Genomic DNA, 19,391 nt, shown 5'->3' with positions numbered 1-19,391 from the left:
AATGGAGCGCCACTTTAAGTCCCAGCTGCTCCACTTCTGGTCCAGCTCCCTGTTAATGCACCTGGGAAAGCAGCGGAAGATGCTGCAAGTGTTTGGGCCATCAATGGGGGAGACCCAAATGGAGTTCCTGGCTGCTCGGTTCAGCCTGGCCAGCCCTGGCTGTTGAAGCCATTTGAGGAGTGAACCGGAGATAGCTCTCTCTCTATGCCTTTCACATAAACAAACAACAAAAAAAAAACTAAAAGCTTCTGTGCTTCAAAGGACACTCAGTAAAGTGAAAGAATCACCTACACAATAGGAAAAATACTTGTATTGTTTATCTGGCAAGGGACTTGTACCCAGAAAATACAAATAGTTCCTACAACTCAAAGATAGGAAAGACAACCCCACTGAAAGGTGGGTAAAGGATTCAAACAGCCATTTCTCAAACAGAAACACAACACACACACACACACATACACACAGCTGTCCCTTGGTGTTCCAGGGGGATGGCTTCCAGGATCCCTGTGGATACAGATGCTCAAGGTCCCTTATGCACAATGACATAATATTTGCATATAACGGGCATATACCTCCCGCAGACTTTAAATCCTCTCCGGATTACTCACCATACCTCATACAATGCAAATGCTATGAACTATACAGTGTTGTTTTATGTATGGCTTAGGGAATGACAAGGGAAAAAAAGAGCTCCACATACAGCGCAAACACAACTTCTCTTATTTGAATGTTTTTCATTTGTGGTTGGTTGAATCTGTGAAGCAGACTTGCAGATTTGGGGGGCTCAAGCTATATACAGAGCCACACACACATCAATAAGCACATGGAAAGACGTTTATCACCATTTGCCAACTGGGAAATTAAAAACAAAATCACCTGGACACACTACTTCCTATCCACAATGATGCTTATAAGCCAAAAGCAGATAATGACAACTATTGGTGAGGCTGCAGAGGAAAATGTTTGGCAACTCCTCAGAATACTGACATTTACTGTGTGATCCAGCAATTCCACATCTAAGTATGAAATGGAAACTTGCACCCACACAAAATTTGTATAAAAATGCTCACAGTGGTGTTATTCATAATGGGCCAGTAGCAGAAACAACCCAAACACCTGCCAGTTGATGAATGGATAAATGAAACGTGGTATACCCTTACAATGGAATACGGAGCAATTTTAAAAAAGGAACCAATATATGCCACCACATGGATAAACCTCAAAAGTGTCATGCTAAGTGAAAACAAGGCCACACAAAAGACCAAATATTAAAATTTCACTATATGAAACACTCAGAACAGGCGAATCTAGAGACAGAACATAGATTACTGGTTGCCTAGGACTGGGAATGGGAATGAAGATGGGTACTAGTGGGCTGGCGCCGCGGCTCACTAGGCTAATCCTCCACCTAGTGGCGCCGGTACACCGGGTTCTAGTCCCGGTCGGGGTGCCGGATTCTGTCCCGGTTGCCCTTCTTCCAGGCCAGCTCTCTGCTGTGGCCCAGGAGTGCAGTGGAGGATGGCCCAAGTGCTAGGGCCCTGCACCCCATGGGAGACCAGGAGAAGCACCTGGCTCCTGCCTTCGGATCAGCGTGGTGCACCGGCCGCAGCGCGCCAGCCGTGGCAGCCATTGGAGGGTGAACCAACGGCAAAAGGAAGACCTTTCTCTCTGTCTCTCTCTCTCACTATCCACTCTGCCTGTCAAAATAAGTAAATAAATAAATAAATAAAAAAGATGGGTACTAGTGGGTGTGGGGTGTCTTCATGGAGTGATGAAAAGGGTCTAAAATTGTGTTGGCTGCACACTCTGTATATATACAAAACCCACAGAACTGTATCTTTTTTTTTTTTTTTGGACAGGCAGAGTGGATAGTGAGAGAGAGAGAAAGGTCCGCTGTGGCCGGTGCGGTGCGCTGCTCTGTGTTGATCCGAAGCCAGGAGCCAGGTGCTTCCTCCTGGTCTCCCATGCAGGTGCAGGGCTCAAGCACTTGGGCCATCCTCCACTGCCTTCCCGGGCCACAGCAGAGAGCTGGCCTGGAAGAGGAGCAACCGGGACAGAACTGGTGCCCCAACCGAGACTAGAACCCGGGGTGCCAGCGCCTCAGGCGGAGGATTAACCTAGTGAGCCACGGCGCCGGCCCAGAATTGTATCTTTTAAAGGGATGAATTGTATAGGATGTGAATTATATCTCAATAGCCCTTTAAAACAATGAGAAAAGAGGGTGGGCAGCGTTGTGGCACTGAAGGTAGAACTGCTATCTGCAGTGCTGGCATCCCATATGGGTGCCAGTTTGAGTCTTGGTTGCTCTACTTCCAGTCCAGCTCCCTGCTAATCTACCTGGGAAAGTAGTGGAGGATGGACCAAGTGCTTGGGCCCCTGCACTCACATGGGAGACCTGGAAGCTCTTGGCTCTTGGCTCTGGTCAGGCCAGGTCCAGCTCTTGTAGCCATCTGGGAAGTGAACCAGCTGATGGAAGATATCTCTGTCTCTCCCTCTCTCTGAAACTCTGGTTTTCAAATAAATAAATCTTTTTTTTTTTTTTAAGTTGGACTGCTCTGTATTCTTTATCCATCTTCCAATTAAAACAAATAAACAAATATAAATGCATCTATATGGATTTATACATAATTTATACATAATCTAGTCCTTCCACAAAATAGACCTTTACAAGAATACATGTCTAAAATTCATTTCTAAAACTTAACAATATGACATTGTTTTCTTACAACTGTCTCAGAGGGAAATTAGGACATTTAAAAAATTGCCCATATTTCATGTGAATTTTAATTTTTCAAAAATCTACAAGTATTAGATGTTTGGAAATTAAAAATTGCATTTTTATAGAAACAATGCCATAGTTACATTTCTGCATCTACCAAGATGGATGAATACAGAGCTGAAGGCGTTGTTAGGCATATAGCTGCACAACAACTCAGGAGTAAGGAGTTCTAAGTTTTAGTTTTACCGTCTATTAAAAAATTTCAGATCCTGCAGTTATAAGTGGAGTTAACTACATGATATCACTGTATGTACCAACAGTCTTTGAACAGAACCAAAAGCACCAATTCAGACAACCCATCCTGGGGCCACCAGCGGCCTGCAGTACCAGCATCTCATATGGGAGCCAGTTCGAGTCCTGGCTGCTCCACTTCTGATCCAGCTCTCTGCTGTGGCCTGGGAAAGCAGTAGAAGATGGCCCAAGTCCTTGGGCCCCTGCACCCACATAGGAGACCCAGAAGTTCCGGCTTTAGTCTGGCCCCAGCCTGGCCCTTATGGCCATTTGGGGAGTGAGCCAGCAGACGGAAGATCTCACTTTCTCTGTTTCTGTCTCTGTCTTTCAAATAGATAAAAATAAATAAATCTTAAAAATGCAAACGCCCACATCGAGTGTGTGTCCAGGGCCTGATAAAAGCATGCAATGCTTTCGGAACCTCGGTGTGAAGACACTGCCCACATTCTTGGGGCCATGTTTCATTTTACAGGAGCCTCCCACGGAGTACGGTTGCTCTCATGGTCTCCCGGTCTCGCCAAGGCCCTCGGCCAGGGCTGCATTGCACAGGAATGATGGACCCCGAGGGAGGCGTGTGCTGGCGGCCGCCGTGTGGGGACACAGGGGCCCAGCAGCCATCATCTGTGATGACCGTCTGCAGCGTACCTCCTCCTTCCTGGAGCACTGGGAGTTTGTGAATGAGAAGAATAGGGGGCAGGTGTTGTGGCACCGCGGGCTAAGCTGTGGCCAGGGACTCCTGCATTTCCCCTTGGAGGGCCTTGGATGGAGCCCTGGCTCCGCCTTGATTCAGCAGCTTCCTGCTTACGAACAGCTGGGAGGCTGTGGGCAATGGCCCAAGTGTTTGGGTTCCTCTCACCCATGTAGGAGACCTAGATTCGGTTCCAGGCTCCTGGCTTAGGCCTGGCCCAGCTCTGGCTGTTGTGGGCATTTGGGGGGTGAACCACAGGGTAGGTCTCTCTTTCTCCCCCCTCTTTCTCCTGTATCCTCTCTGCTTCTCTCTTTCTCTCTCTCTGTTACTATGCCTTCCAAATAAATAAATATATGCATCTCTCTCTAAAAAAAAAAAAAAAAAAAGAAAAATCCTAGGCCCTGTGATGGGCCCCATCAGCTTGCCTGATGAGTGACCATCTCCTTACTCTTGCATAGTAATGCGCTATTTTGGGGCTGGCACTGTGGTGTAACAGGTAAAACTGCAGTCAGCAGTGCCAGCATCCCATATGGGCGCTGATTTGAGACCTGGCTGCGCCACTTCCAATCCAGCTCTCTGCTATGGCCTGGGAAAGCAGTAGAAGATGGCCCAAGTCCTTTGGTCCCTGCACCTGTGTGGGAGACCAGGAAGAAGCTCCTGGCTTCGGATCAGCGCAGCTCCGGCCATTGTGGCCAAATGGGGAGTGAACCAGCAGATGGAAGACCTCTTTCTCTCTCTGCCTCTCCTTCTCTCTGTGTAATTTCAAATAAATAAATAAATAAATCTTTAACAACAACAACAAAAAGGATAACCCATCCTAACTTATAGTAGTATTTCTATGCAAACTGAATTCCAACTTTTAAAAATCAGGAAGATCTTTGGGGAACAATGGCAGGTCTTCTCTAAATGTGCATGAGCTAGAGGGGCAGTTAAGTGAAATACTCCAGGATCAAGGAACGGGCTTATTCTGTATTATCATTATTATCTCTTACTTATTCTCTTCATCTTCAATCTAGCGTATGCTTCATTTCCATCTAAGAAATCACTCTTCCAAGGGCCAGCACTGTGGCGTAGTGGGCTAAGCCTCCACCTTCAGCACCAGCTTCCCATATGGGTGCCAGTTCGTACCCTGGTTGCTCCTCTTCTGATCCAGCTCAGCCATAGCCTGGGAAAGCAGCAGCAGATGGCCCATGTGCTTGGACCCCTGCACCCGTTTGGGAGACCTGGAAGAAGCTCCTGGCTTCTGGCTTCAGATTGGCCCAGCTCTGGCTGTTGGGGCCATTTGGGGAGTGAACCAGTGGTTGGAAGACCTTTATTTCTCCTCCTTTCTGTCACTCTACCATTCAAATAAATAAATAAATCTTAAAAAAAAAAAAAGCACTCTTCTATATTCTATTATATAGAGAAGACAATATTGAGACCATTGCTCAAGAGTATTGAAATGAAAGAAAAAGCAAGGAGGTGGGGGGAGAGGGGTGAGTGTTAGGCATGGTGGTTAAGTCCCCACTCAGGTCACCCAATTTGGAGTGCCTGGTTCAAGTCCCAGCTACTCAGCTTCCAGTCAGCTTTCTGTTAAGGTGCACCCTGGGAGGCAGCTGGTCATGACTCAAGTACTTGGGTCCCTGGTACCATGTAGAAGACCTGCATTGGGTTCCAGGCTCCTGGCTTTGGTCTGACCCAGCCCTGGCTGTTGTGGGCATTTGGGAAGTGAACCAGTGGATAGAAGATCTCTCTTTATCTGTCTCTCTGCCTTTAAGCAAAATAAAATAAAAAGTGGGGAGGTAACGGGAAAGACAAGACCTGCTTGCAGTTGTTCAAAAGAACCACATGCACTGAAAAGAAATTAAGACAAGAAAATTTACAAGTAAGCCCAGCAATTTATACACACACACACACACGTGTGCATGTGCACTTTTTTCTGTATTTTAAAAGAAAAGAAAAAGTTATCAGTCTCCATCTTTTAAAAGATATGATGAAAGGAAACAGGCATAATGATGAAGAATTTAAAGTTGGCAAACAGAGTATTTTCCTAATAGAAACCAACGACAAACAGGAATGAGTTACCAAGTATGGTAGGCAGACTAATGGCCTCCAAAAGACATCTATGTCCCATTCCCCAGAGCCAGTGAATGCTTTGGTTACATGGCAGAGTTTTGCTAATCAGCTGATCTTAAAGCAGGAGAATGTCTTGGATTATCCGGGCAAGCCCCGTAGAATCACAAGAGCCCTGAAAAACAGAAGGACACACAAGAATCTTCTGTTCAGACTGATGTGTGAAGAGCCCAGTGGTCTGAGCACCTGACTGGCCACTACTCACCATGAAGATGGAGAGGGGGGGCAATGACCCAAGAAATGCGCATGCCTCTAGAATATGGAAAAAGCAAGGAAGCAGGAGTCTCCCCTAGAGACACATCCCTTCTGACCCCTTCACTTTAGTCAGTAGGACCCCTGTGTTATTTTACGCCATGAAAGTCCACCAAGAAAACATTCCATGTTCGTTAAGCCTTTTAAAGCAGTATGTCCATCTTTTGGAAACACTTTACAAATGGCATCAAAGTTCTTTCCATCCCTGTCCCTTAACTGAAAGTCTGGATATATTAGAACCAAAGAATTTCTGTAAAGAGAGAACATTAAGTGAGGTGGACAACAGCAACGTGTTGACACTCAGATCAGATTCTCAAACTTTAAAACGTGTATGACTCTTGCTAAAATGCAGATTCCAGTTCTGTAGCTCTGGGGTGAGGGAAAGATTCTGCCAATCCTCAAGACACACTTGAATTACCAAGGGCATAGATAGATCTCAGTAGCGCAGGTTTAGTGCTCTGAGCCACTTTCACCCCACTCTGAATTCACACAAACTTCTCTTGAACCTGTTTACCCTGCAGGTAGTCAGCTGTTACTTTGAAGCAACAAGATTCTCTATAGTAACCATCTTCAAAGAGACATGTTTCTTCCGCTGAATCCATAAAGACCTCCAAGGGCCAGAATTTCAAAATGTGTTGAAAACTGATTGGCTCTTTCTACATCCTTACCCATTTTATAGTTAATGTGGCCTGTAATCAATCATCTCAACCTTTTTTTCTGATTCAGAGGGAAGCAGTGTGGTTGTGGAAATACACTTTAGAACCACAAGGTCTAACTCAAAATCCTGGAAATATTGGGTGTGATTAATGCATTTCAATCATATAATCGGACACACCTATCAGCATTATGTGACTGAAACCAGGGCAAACTTGGCTTCTGTAAGTACTTCGAAACTTTCCCCAAGGTTTCCATCATCAGGGCCCCCACGCAGGTCTCAGTAGACTGTGTTCAACTCAAATATCAAAACATTTACAGGTAGCTATTAAGTTACTATTCACACCTGGAAAACCGAAGCCAAGAAAGGTCAATCAAGAGCTGTAATCAAGGTCAACAGCTGAAAGTGAGGTGAATACTGGAAAATTCTCCTGTGAAGTGAGGACAGGGATTTGGCCACGGATGAGGTGGTGGGGCAGGGCTGGTCTCGACACCCCGCCAAGGAAGCCTCCCAGGGGGGCAAACTGTCACAGCCCCTGGCGAGGAGTAATCGGGTTTTTCGTGGCCAGGAAAAGGACGACCACCTAACACATAAATCTGGTAGGTCGTACGCGAAATGCCTCACGCCATAGCCTTCCTCTGCTCTCCACGCCTTTGGGCTGTAAATACTATTATTCTATGAAGCGAGAGAGACCACTGATCTCTACCTTCCCTTTTTGTGCTACCAAACAGCCCACACGGCTTCTCTAGCAACCAGACACTACAAGAATCTCCTCTCCTCCTGAAAGACCATCGCCCCCTTCACTCAAGGAAACGAGCAGTCAGGGGCCTGGGGAAGCAACCCCACCAAGGCAGCCGTCACCAACCTGACTGGGAGAGCAGAGGCTGCAGCACTTTCCTCGCCAGAAACATCCCGCGCCGCACTATGGGGGCCGCCATCTTGGAGCGTACTAAGAACGCCGTCCCGGGGGCTGCGGGCCGAGGAAGAAGGGGCGGGGTCACAGCCGGCCCTCCCATTGGACGAACTCCGTCGACGCTCTAGGCGCCAGGGCCTGCGCTCTGTCTCCCCTCCCCCTCCCCGGTTTCCGCAGTTGGTACGGCCCGGGACAGGATGGCCGTCGCTCGTCGGCCCTTGGAAAGACTTCTACTGCGGGCATTGCGGCTTTCGGTGTATACCGGGGCGGAAGGCTCGGGCCCCGTCTGCTGCCACTGCCCTCTCGGAGGTATCCACGGTCCCAGGCGGTGGAAGGCGGGGAGGGATGGAAGAGGAGGAGTGTTGGCCCCAGCGGGACCGCTCCGGGGCCGGAGGGCGTCCTTGCCCGCCTGCTGCGCGTGGGTGCTGCGCGGCGCTGGCCCCCGAGGGTCGCGGGCGTCCGCAGGGCTCGGCCTTGGGTTCGGCTGGGAGGGCGACCTCGCCGCCTTCCCACCTGGGTGTGCTGTGTCGCAGGGTGCTGCTGTGAATCTAAACGACCCTGAGCAAGTTTTCCTGGTTTTGAAAATGTTCCCTTAGTGTGTTTACGAGAAGGTTTAAGTTTGAAACTGCTAGCGTCAGGAGTGATTTTGAACGCATTTCGTGCAGTAATTCCTTCCCTCCAGACAACCCCGCGTGAGAGACCGACCATTCTTTCTCCACCCGCAGAAAAGGGCGAGATTAAGTCATTCGCCCGGGGCCAGAGGGAACTGGTGTAGACAGGATTTGAGGCCAGTCCACAGCAAAGACCTGCTGATAACCACTTCATTGGACTGCTTTTTTCCATCAATAAATAGCAGTTTTGGTCGTGATATTGTTGGAGTGGACGTACTCTAAGTGGGTGATTCTGCGACCAAACTTCATCCATTTTACCTCGTGCACAGCTAAGGATCCTGAAGAAAGGATGTGTTTTACAAACCTAAGCGGTGATGGGTGACTTCTGGCTGCTATGTGGAGTCCAGCATTGAAAGGCCACCATCCCTTCATTCCACACGACAGACCCACGAGTTCCAGTGGTCACACGGGAGCTTTTTCCTTGACACTGTAGGAAGCTTCTCCCCCAGGGCTGGGAACCTCCTCCCGCCCAGGGCCACTTGGATGTTTACAGCTGTTTATGGCGTCAGTCCTGGGCCATACACACTTAGAAATTAGCCTGCTGTGGTTTTACTGGCGCCAGCCCCACCTGTGGGTGCCACCAAATGACTTTGAAGGCTGTGTACAGCCCATGGGCTGGGTGTTCCCCACCCTTGCCCAGTGGATATTCCTTTTGCATTTAAATGATGAGTATTCACTTTGTTTCTGTGTGAGTTCTTAATGTCTTTCTTACCCCTTAACTGGATGGCAGGTGCCTGTTTGTCCTGTAGATGCCAGCTGTCAGCCCATCCTTATACACAGCTGATTATTTACGCCTTCCCTTCACACACACAACTCCTTGTGCCGAGGATTTGCCTTCTCTTGTAGTTTGGAAGTGTTTTTGTCCCCACCAGAATTACCGTCATTTTTGTTCCTAACATTTGTAATAGATAAATATAAGGTTAGCTGATTAAAAGCCATCAAGCTCTACTCATGTTATTTGCTCTGTACAAAACCTAAGTCAAAGTAATTTTACCTTTTTCTGGTTTTTAGCTAGAAGATACCTACTTACAGATAATATTGTGAAATTAAAAGAGTTCCAGCATAAGAAGGTGGCTATTGCGTGCAGTCTTCCTGGTACCAAAGGTAACACAGTCTGTTTTGTTGATTCTTTCATTGATCTGTCATTCAGGTTTCCTCTCCTTCCTGTTCAGTCTCAATTCCGAAGACTTTATGGCTCGCAGAAAACAATTGAGAGCGTCTATTCTTAGTTTTCTGGTCTCCCACTCTGCTGCTACAAAGTCTGTAGCTCTCCTCTTATCCTTTCTCCCAGGATGCCAGAGAAATTGCAAACTGGGGCTGCAACCCAGCGGTCCTCTGTGAATCTGTGCCAGAGTGTCAGGATCCTTGAGAGACTGATGGAAGTGCAGATAGACTGGCCCCCAGATGATTCAAGTGCACGATGCTAGGAACTCCAGATGACTGGCTTTCACAGTTGCCCATGGTGATGCCTTGGCATGTTGCATCTCCAGTAAAGATACGCATGTCTCTACAAAGTAAAATGGAATGAATGAAGCAAAACAGTGCAGTGTAATGCATTTTGATAATTTTTTACTCTGTGCTAGAAAAATCCATAGTATCATAGATTTCAACTGTAGAGGAAGCAAAATGTTGGTCATTGTTGAGTTTGGGTGATGGGTACATGAGGAATCGCTTTACTCTTCTCTTTGGAGTATGTTCAGAAATTTTTCTTGTAAAAAGATTACAAGGACACCACTGGTTCTATTCCCTTTCAGACCTGAGAACTCTCACTCTACGTGTTCCCTTCCTCCTATACCCAGTTCTTCTCAGTACTTCAGGCATCTCCCTGAAGACCTCCAGGACTGCCCTCTCTTCATACCTCATTTGTCCCTGTTGCCTTTTTTAGCCGTAGACCCAGTCCTTCCCTCACTACCAGGTGATTGCCAGATGTTTGGCACTTTTCACCCCCATTCTCATACATTCCCGTCCTCCAGAGTAGGGGGCTTCCCTCCGTGCTTCACTGATCCCGCCCCTCTGTAACCCCACCTGCAGCACAAGGAGATATGCCTCAGAAGAACAGGAGAGTGTTTATCTCCAGCTTAGCAGACCTGATCCACACTTCACTTCAGTCTTGTCTGTCTTTTCTTTTTTAAGTCCCAGAGGATATTCGTGGCTGGTTTGTTTTCAATTTATTTATTTTCATTTGATTTGAAAGGTAGAGAGATGTCTTCCATCTGCTGGTTCATGCCCACAACAGCCCTGGATGATCCAGGCAAGCCAAAGCCGGGATCCTAAAATGCAACACAAGTCTCCCATGTGGCTAGCAAGGAGCCAAAGTACTTGAGTCAGCACCATTGCCTCCCAAGGTACACAGAAGCTGGAAGCTGGAATTAGAAGTGGAACCAGAACTCAAACTCGGGCACTTGAATGTGGGATACAATGTCCCAGGTGGCATCTTAACCACTGTGCCAAACACGCACCCCTGGTTGTTTTGGAGCTCTGATGAGGTTTGCAGTCAGGGCTCCATGTCTTCGCTTCATTATTCCCAGTTGTTATAAAATCTTCATAAAGCTGTTAAGAGTGTGCATGTGGTCTGAAAGGCAATTAATCAGTGCCAACCTACTCTGTTGTCAGAAGATTATAATTACTGTCTACATTTTGTCACTTTAAGAGCCACACTGACAGTGTCACGGATATCCTCAGCCCTTGGCTAGCCTTGCCCTTCTCTAGGGAACCTCTCCTTTCTGGAGACTAGTGTGGTTTCTTAGTCTTTCCTTAGGCCCTTTGACTCCCAGCTCTGTTCTGTTTCTCCTGCAGATTCCATGCCTGGGGTGCCCCCTTGACTCTGCAACCCCATTCAGCCCTTGTTTTCCTCACTGGTTCCACTCCACCTCTCACCAAACCTGATGTGTCCAGCCACCTGGGGTAATAGTAGGCGTTGTGATAGGACTTTTCCGTCCTGCTAGGTGTATAGTCATTCATGTGTCGCCTCTGTCATTGTTTCCGGATGCTTCTGTATAAATACATGCTGTCTTCCAAGTAGGTGAGCTTTTTGAGGGCAGGAATCATAATTTATCCTTCTTTGTGTCCTTTTGTGTGAAAGACAGGAAGAAGGAAACTCATGCGTATGAATATATAGTACACACTCAAAAGTTTGTTGATTGGTTTTAAACATGACGTCTTGGGAAACGTTGGGCTCAGAGGGTTCATTAAGGATTAAGGGGCACATGATGTAAAGTCATCCCTTTGAGATCTTTTAGATTGGAAATTGTTTAGGAATATTTGGCAGGCCACGTGCTCTAAGATGTAATAGGTGACACAGGAATGACAGAAAACAGCGTCCCTGTTTCCTGGCACTTGCTCTGTGGGAGGCCTTGTGCTCAATGCTTTGCCTGCCTCATCCTCAGATAACCTGTGAGGTAGCACTCATAGTCCTCCCTTTGTACACCAGGAATCAAGACTCAGAGACAAGAGTCTCCCCAGGGCAAGCATGGGACAGAACTGAAATGGCAGCCTGGGTCCTTTCATCTCTAAAACCTTTATCCTGTATGTGGTTCTGCAAATAAGCATGGACAGGTCCTTTGCAGTATCTCAAACTTTGTAGTCCTCTTTTTCTTATCAGTCAAGAGCAGCATGTGCCTCAGCTTCTAGTTCTTATGTATGTGGTTTCTAAATAAATGTTTGTTTTCATCTACCTGAAAGGCAGAGTGAGAGAGAAAAGATCTTCCATCTGCTGGTTCGTTCCCCACATGTCCATAACAACCAAGGCTGGGCCAGGCCTAAGCCAAGAGCCCAGGCTCCATCTGGGTCTCCAACGTGGGAGGCAGGGAACTGAGAGAAAACGCGTGGGGAAAAAAAAAAAAAAAAATTTGCGTGGGGCAGCCATAGGGGATAAAGCCTGTAATACACGTCTGCCTGTGTGTTGGGGTCTGTTGAGTGTCTGGTCACCTTAGATTCAGTTACTTGGGCCAAGTCTTTTGGAACAGCCATTCTCAAACGTCAGTGTACCCCAGGGATCACCCAGAAAGGCAAATACATCTGTTCTTGTGTCCCTACCCCCCAGAGATTGTGTTTTAGAAAGTGTGAGTGGGGCCAGGACCCCCTGAGACACAGCGTGGCTTCCTGGGCCATCTGTGACACTCACTGCTCTGGAGGGTGTCAGCCAGAGAGGGAGGCTGTGTGTCCGTGAGTGCCTCTTGGTGCCCCATGTAGTGAGCCGGGGCAGCCCTCCCTCTCCCACCAAGGTCAGGCTTGTGACAGTCCGAGGCAGCCTGCCTGATGGCCACCATCTGTGCTTCCTTCCAGAAACCTATTTTAGAAACTTGGAAGACAAACTGACCCAGAACAAGCTCATCCTGAGAGAAGAGTTGAAAACTTTGCTTCATCTGTGTGTGTCCCGGGACGACGTGGAGCTGGCTAAAAATGTCATCTACAGGTGAGGCGTCTCCTTAGGATCCCTGCACCAGCCTTCCTCTCCTCTCACTCGGTCCCTGCCCCTAGGCACTTCAGTATTTTAGCCATCCCCTCTCCATGGATGGCGTCCAGATCTCTTGCCCAGGTACAAACTGTGAGATCTAGTCACTGAATAAACACTTAGAGGATCCCTTACGGATGGTTCATGCTATCCAGGTGCAAAGGATAGAAAAAAGAGGTCATCCATGAACTAAGAAATTTCCAGCCCCCGGTCTTCAGGTCCAACATACACAAACGAATCCCTTTCCCTGCGTTTTCTCTCAGACTAGTCACCCAGCACCAGTATTTTAAGGACTTTCCCCCTGATCCCCTTTGCCTCTCCTTCCTGGATGGGATACAGCATCCACTTGTTCCTGCTCCCATGCTGTCTGTCATCCGTAGCCCTCCTTTCTGTCTCTGTGGCCAGTGTGTTAGTTCAGTATCTTTCACTTGGATCACTCCTGTCATTCCTTTCCCAACCGATACTGGAGTTTGCCATGTAGAGAGCTTGCATGGACTCATAGCCTGTTCTGGGGAAACCCAGCAAAAGTTTCACTTGCCATACAGCAAGCTGACATCAAATCAGTAGGCTTCTTTTCTGAAATTAAGTTCTGCATATGGACCAGCATTTATGTTGCATGCTTATAGAAAGAAATATGAGAGACTTGTATACAGAATATTAGAAGATTACATTCCATCTGCTGGTTCACTCCCCTGATGGCCACAACAGCCGGGGCTGGGCCAGGCCAAAGCCAGGAGCCAGGGGCCTCTTCAGGATATCCCAAGAGGATGGATGGCAGGGGCCCAAACAAACACATGGGTCATCTTCTGCTCCTTTCCCAGGTCATTAGCAGGGAGGTGGATCGGAAGTAAAGAAGCCAGAACATGAACTGATGCCCATATGGGATGCGAGTGTTGCAGTTGGTGGCTTTACCCGCTATGCCACAGCGCTGGTCCCAAGAATCATTTTAATGGCAATGCAATATTCCACTGTACATTAGATATATTTGTTGACTGTGTCTCCGTTGTCAGATATCTAAGAAACTTTTAATTCTTTACCAGTATAAATAGTGCTGTGATGAGCAATGCCTTGCATAAAACGTGTTCTGTATTTCCTTTTTGAGCTCAGAAGGTACGAACTTTATTTTTTTTTTTAATTATTTAATTTATTTGGAAGTCAGAATCACAGAGAGAGGGAGAGACAGAGGTCTTCCATCTGCTGGTTCACTCCTCACATGGCTGCCATGGCCAGGCTGAAGCCAAGAGCCATGAGCTTCTTCCGGGTCTCCCAAGAGGGTGGCATGATCCCAAACACATGGGCCATCTTCTGCTGCTTTGCCAGGTGCATTGACAGGGAACTGGATCAGAAGTGAAGCAGCCAGGATTCATGCAGCAGGCTGGGCCACGGCTTTACCCGCTATACCACGGGGCTGGCCCTGGGTACGAACTTGAGTCTGTCAATACAAGCTGTCAGATTATTTCCTTAAAGGGGCATGCTGATGTATGCTCACACTGTGTCAGCAGTCCTGACCCTGGGTCTCAGTTTCACGAATTTGAGATGCAGCCCCTCACCCCCGCTTGTGTGTGCCTTTCTCTCTTTTTGCTACTCAGAGCTGTCAGGGGTTTCTAAGAATAAAAAGTCAGAATGGAACTTCTGAGCGTTTCTACTCTTCTTTTTATCATAAGCGGAGTGTGGCCCATAGCTCCCTTCTTGGGGCTAGTGGCTCCCTAGCAGGGGGCCGTCCTTGCCCTTGACAGTGGACAGCTGGCCAAATGGGAGGGGGGTGGACCTGTGGTCCAACCAGCCTGTCTGCTGCTGAGCTGCACGGTCTGCAGCAGGTGAGGGAGTCAGGAGCCGAATCGGAAACTGTTGAGCCCCAAACAGGGGCAACTTCATCACCTCCAGCTCATCACCGGCTGCTGTTGTGTGGTTTATACAGAGCGTTGAGATCCACTTGTCAAAAAGGTGACCCGTTATCTCAGTGACATTTCAGCACTCTTATTAGAGTGGCTGGCGAATCAGGAAGCTTTTGCTGTTGCTTTCTTTTGTCTTCCGTCTGGCACAAGTTTCTCCTGCGACCGTATCCTGGAACATGTAGATTTTCAGGACGTCTCCCTCTTCGGCTTTGTAGGAGCTCACTGCGTTCTGCAGGCTTGCTGTGGGCCAGGCACAGCCGCTCATTCAGTCCTCACAGGAACTCTTGGAGCTGAGTTTCCTTCCCTCCATTTGACCAAGGCACAGAGTAGGTGATGAATTTGCTCATGGTTACACAGTTTGTAAGGCCAATTTTCTTGATTTTATTTGCCATTTTTATTGAAAGGCAGACAAACACAGAGATCTTTCACCCTCTGGTGTACTCCCCAGGTACCCGCAACAGCCAGGACTGGGCCAGGCTGAATCGGGAACCTGGAGGCCCATCCAGGTCTCCCACTTGGGCAACAGGTACCAAGGGCTTAGCCATCACCATTGCCTCCCAGGGTGAGCGTCAGCAGGAACCTAGAATTAGAAGTGGAGCTGGGGACTTGAACCCAGTCATTCCAGTATGGAGTATGGGCATCCCAAGCGAGGTCTTAACCGCCGCACCAGGCACCCACACTAGACTGGTTTTGGAATCAGTCTACAAACCTTTACACTATGTTGCCTTTTAATTACTTAATTCAGAAGTGTATGGTGAAGTAATGAATGTCACTTGTCCCTTCTATAATTTCATTACAGAACACATCAGATTCCATCTGACACTGTGCATGCTGGAGTAGATGAGCCATGGAACTCCCATGGCCTTGCTCAGGGTTTTCAGCAGAAACTAGAAAGTGTTAAGTTCTCAGGTGAGGGCTGCCCCCTACCCCTGTGTTTGATTTATGTGTAATCACGAGGTGGTTCTTTAGTGCCAGATTGCCCTCTAGGTGTCTAAAGCACAATGAGATGGTTATTGAAAGTAAATTTGGGGACTGTGCTGTGGCATAGCCGGCAAAGCCGCTATCTGCAGTGCCACCATCCCATATGGGCACTGGTTCAAATCCTGGGTGCTCCACTTCCAATCCAGCTCTCTGCTATGGCCTGGGAAAGCAGCAGAAGATGGCCCAGGTCTTTGGGCCCCTACACCCACTTGGGAGACCCAGAAGAAGCTCCTGTCTCCTGGCTTTGGCCAGGCTCAGCCCTTTCTGTTATAGCCATTTGGGGAGTGACCCAGCAGATAGAAAATCTCTCTCTCTTTGTCTCTCCCTCTCTCTCTCTAATTCTGACTTTCAAATAAATAAATAAATCTTAAAAAAAAAAAAAAAAAAAAGATAGGCCGTTACCATGGCTCACTTGGCTAATCCTCCACCTGCAGCACCGGCACCCCAGGTCCTAGTCCTGGTTGGGGTGCCGGGTACTAGTCCTGCTGCCCCTCTTCCAGTCCAGCTCTCTGCTGTGGCCCAGGAAAGCAGTGGAGGATGCCCCAAGTACTTGGGTCCCTGCACCCACATGGGAGACCAGGAGGAAGTGCCTGGCTCCTGGCTTTGGATCGGCACAGTGCGCCGGCCGCAGCAGCCATTTGGGGGGTGAACCAACGGAAGGAAGAACTTTCTGTCACTCTCTCTCAGTGTCTAACTCTGGCAAAAAAAAAAAGTAAATTTAGTGATTCACAGTTCTGCAGTTCTGACTGGCCATAGAAATCCCAAGTCACAGTAAGATGTAACAGACCTTTTCCTAAGACGTCAGATTTCAGAGCCACACTTCTTTGTTCAGTGATGTTGTCATAGCCTCAAGTGTAGAGCAGCAGAGACGGCTACACGTTGGAAAACACGCCCGTTGGTTGTCTAGCACGTGGCAGTGAAGCCAGCCGGGGGAGCACAGGGCTCATCCCACTCCTTCCTTTGCTCTCCTCCGAGGGGCCTTGCTGATGCGGTTACAGAGGCGAGGCCCCTGCGTTCCCTGAGTGTGCCCCTGAGCAGACCCGGGCTGGCGGCCGCTCAGTGCACAGAGTGATTACCCCGTCCACTCTCCCGCCTTGCTCGGGTCGACCAGCCTGTGTCTGCCTCTGAGAAACCACGTGTGCTCTTGGTTCGTTTAAATGCAGTGCCTGCACCTCTGCGCTGCCTTCAGGCCTCCTGCCACTCCCCGCCGCCAGGCGGTGAGGAGCCCCTTGCTGCTGTGTCCCAGCACTGGCAGAGTGCATGCCACAGTCTGTCCGTCCTCGCTCCCGTGTCCCACCCTTTGGTCACTGACTCACTTTGCTCCCCAGGTACCATGCAGAGAACAGAAGCGCCCCTCTCGGGGAGTATAAGTTCGGCCCGCTCTTCATGAGGCTGTGTTACGAGCTGGGTCTGGAGGAGTCTGCGGTGCAGCTCGTCAAGGACCAGGTGACTGCTCCCTGAGCACTTTCCCTGCTGCTGCGATCCTGTGCCGAGGATGGGGCGTTCTTTGTGAAAGTCGGAAAGGGATCCACGTTATTCCCGAGTTAGCCCCGCAGCCTTTCCCTGAAATGCGGACTAAACAGCTCTCCTCTGCACTTTTGTTTCCCCGGAGTCAGGTCAGATACAGAGGGGCAGCACAGGGATCCAGGGGCTGTAGGTACAGGTGACAAGGTCTTCACCTCCTTTGCTCGTGTGTCCACCCGGGACGTAGTGCTCTCTTTCAGGAGCTTTTGGTAGAGGGTAGTTTAAGATAATCCGCCACTTAAAATTTATTTGAGGCCGGCCCTGTGGCAGGGCTGATAAAGCCTCCATCTGCAGTGCTGGCATCCCATATGGGCACCAGTTCCAGTCCTGGCTGCTCCACTTCCCATCATCTCCCTGCTAATGCGCCTGGAAAGGCAGCGAAAGATGGCCCCAGTACTTAGGCCCCTGTACCCATTGGGAGACCCAGAAGAAACTCCTGGCTCCTGACCAGATTGGCTCAGCTCCAGCCGTTACAGCCATTTAGAGAGTGAACTTGTGGATGGAAGATCTCTCTCTCCATCTCTCCCATATCTCTCTGTCTCTTTGTAACTCTTCCTTTCAAATAAAAAAAAAAAAAAACCTTCAAAAATATATTTAAAAAATTATTGCATTGTATTTGAATGACACAGAGACAAAGATCTTCCTCCCATTGGTTCACTCCCCAGATGCTTTCTACAGCTGTGCTTCCCCATTTTCAAAATGCTTTCACACGTTCTGATTTTCTCTTCCTAGAACAAGAACAGCTATTTTTACAATTACATATTGAGGATTTTCTGTGTCCTCAGTATTGGAATAAGCACTTTGTTATTTCATTTGTTTCCTGCGTTTGTTACCCTGGTGAGGTAGGTCCAGTCATTATCCCCATTTTCTAGATGAGGAAAACTGGGACCCAGAGGCACTATAAATTCATCCATGATCAAGAACATTCATTCAGCTTTGGGGCCAGACCAGGATTCATTTTAATGTTCCTAGGAACTTCCATAACCAGCCAGCTGTCCAGGGGTTCTATGGGTAGTGGAATGGCCCGGTGGACACTTGCCCTTCTTCAGGGACACCTGTGTGTTAGAACAATTACTGTAATCTAATCAGTAAGTGGAGAAAATGTGGTTTCAGATCACTCTGGATAGTTTGATCCTATTTTTTTTTTCTTAAAAGACATATAATTTACATTTTAGTGTATATGTAGTTAAAAATCTGGAAATATATGCATTGAACTGCTTATCTTTGGGGGTAGGATTACAAAAAGTTCTCACTTTTTAATGGATTTCTGTATTAGGCTATATTTAAAATAATAAACCATAGCTATGAGTATGATGATTAAAAACCCAAGGTACAAAGAAAATGAAAGAATTTTTTTAACCTGCTTGGGTATGAAAAGTTCATGCGTAAGTTTTTTTAGAACAATAGGAAGAACTGAACACACAACATACAGCCTCTTCCTGCTTCTACCCTAATTTGTTGTGTTCCCTGCTCAGAGCCCTCTAGCCTGTTGCTGCCTGGGTGGTAGTCACCAGCTACAAGCACTTATGAAGCCCTTGGCTATGACAAGTTCAAATCTGCATGTGCTGTGTGCATAACTACAAGCGTATGATAGATTTCAAATCTTGGTATAAAAAAAGCAAATGCAAAGTGTCGTTATTTTTTACATTGATCACATGTAGAAATGATATTTTGGTTATAGCTGGTTAAATAATGTAACAGTTAATTTAACATATATCTCTTTTCTTTTTTTGAATGAGGCTATTTGGAAATTTACTCTCATGCACTAGAGCACACACTCACCACTTCCAGTGCCTGTTCACTGGACAGGGCTGCTCTGGAAGGAAACTCAGACCCCTGACCGCGACCAAGAGGGCCCTGCATTTGATCTCATGTCCTCCCCTCTCCCTTGTGCTTGCTTCTCCCTGAACCTTCTTGTCCTTTCTCCGCCATGCCACACTCTTGGTGTCTGACTGGAGTTTGCCCTGGGGAGGAGCTTCCCTGACCACCCTCCACCCCTCCTCTCTTTACCCTGCCTCCTTGTTGTTGATGCTTGAAACTGTCTTTCTCATTTTCGCTTGTTTTATTCACTCATTCATTGTCACAGCACCAGCACTTAAGTGTCACTAGGTAGTAGCCCCAGCTAGGGTAGGGCAGGGGTATGCCTGTTTACCATTTCTTTATTCTCAGCCCCTGGAAAAAGGTATGCCTCATCAGCTCTCAGAAAAGACCAGACTCGAACAAGTCACTTAATGAAC

General features: G+C 47.9%; 2 protein-coding genes across 7 annotated transcripts in view; one reads left to right on the top strand and one right to left on the bottom strand.

Annotated features, from left to right (window-relative positions):
• Positions 1-8,724, bottom strand: part of MRPS27 (mitochondrial ribosomal protein S27) — a 100,707-nt gene extending 91,983 nt beyond the window's left edge. For 2 of the 3 annotated variants that reach the window (XM_051833253.2, XM_002721108.5), the window contains exon 1: positions 7,583-7,729. In XM_051833253.2, the coding sequence (XP_051689213.2) occupies positions 7,583-7,655 (73 nt within the window). In that variant the 5' untranslated portion in view covers positions 7,656-7,729. Of the gene's footprint in view, positions 1-7,582; positions 7,730-8,605 lie in introns of those variants that run through there. The other variant, XM_051833255.2, reaches the window with a different exon arrangement.
• The window catches only part of PTCD2 (pentatricopeptide repeat domain 2), a 38,717-nt gene continuing 27,065 nt past the window's right edge, over positions 7,740-19,391 (top strand). For 2 of the 4 annotated variants that reach the window (XM_051833258.2, XM_051833257.2), the window contains exons 1-4: positions 7,783-7,939; positions 9,313-9,405; positions 12,586-12,715; positions 16,959-17,076. In XM_051833258.2, coding sequence (XP_051689218.1) covers positions 7,828-7,939; positions 9,313-9,405; positions 12,586-12,715; positions 16,959-17,076 — 453 coding nt within the window. In that variant the 5' untranslated portion in view covers positions 7,783-7,827. Of the gene's footprint in view, positions 7,940-9,312; positions 9,406-12,585; positions 12,716-16,958; positions 17,077-19,391 lie in introns of all 4 variants that reach the window. The other 2 variants (XM_070056566.1, XM_070056567.1) reach the window with 2 other exon arrangements.

This window comes from Oryctolagus cuniculus, chromosome 14 (assembly GCF_964237555.1).
Source record: "Oryctolagus cuniculus chromosome 14, mOryCun1.1, whole genome shotgun sequence".
NCBI classification, from domain to species: domain Eukaryota; kingdom Metazoa; phylum Chordata; class Mammalia; order Lagomorpha; family Leporidae; genus Oryctolagus; species Oryctolagus cuniculus.
The sequence above is the reverse complement of the archived record's forward strand: the minus strand, read 5'-3'. Positions and strand labels throughout refer to the sequence as shown.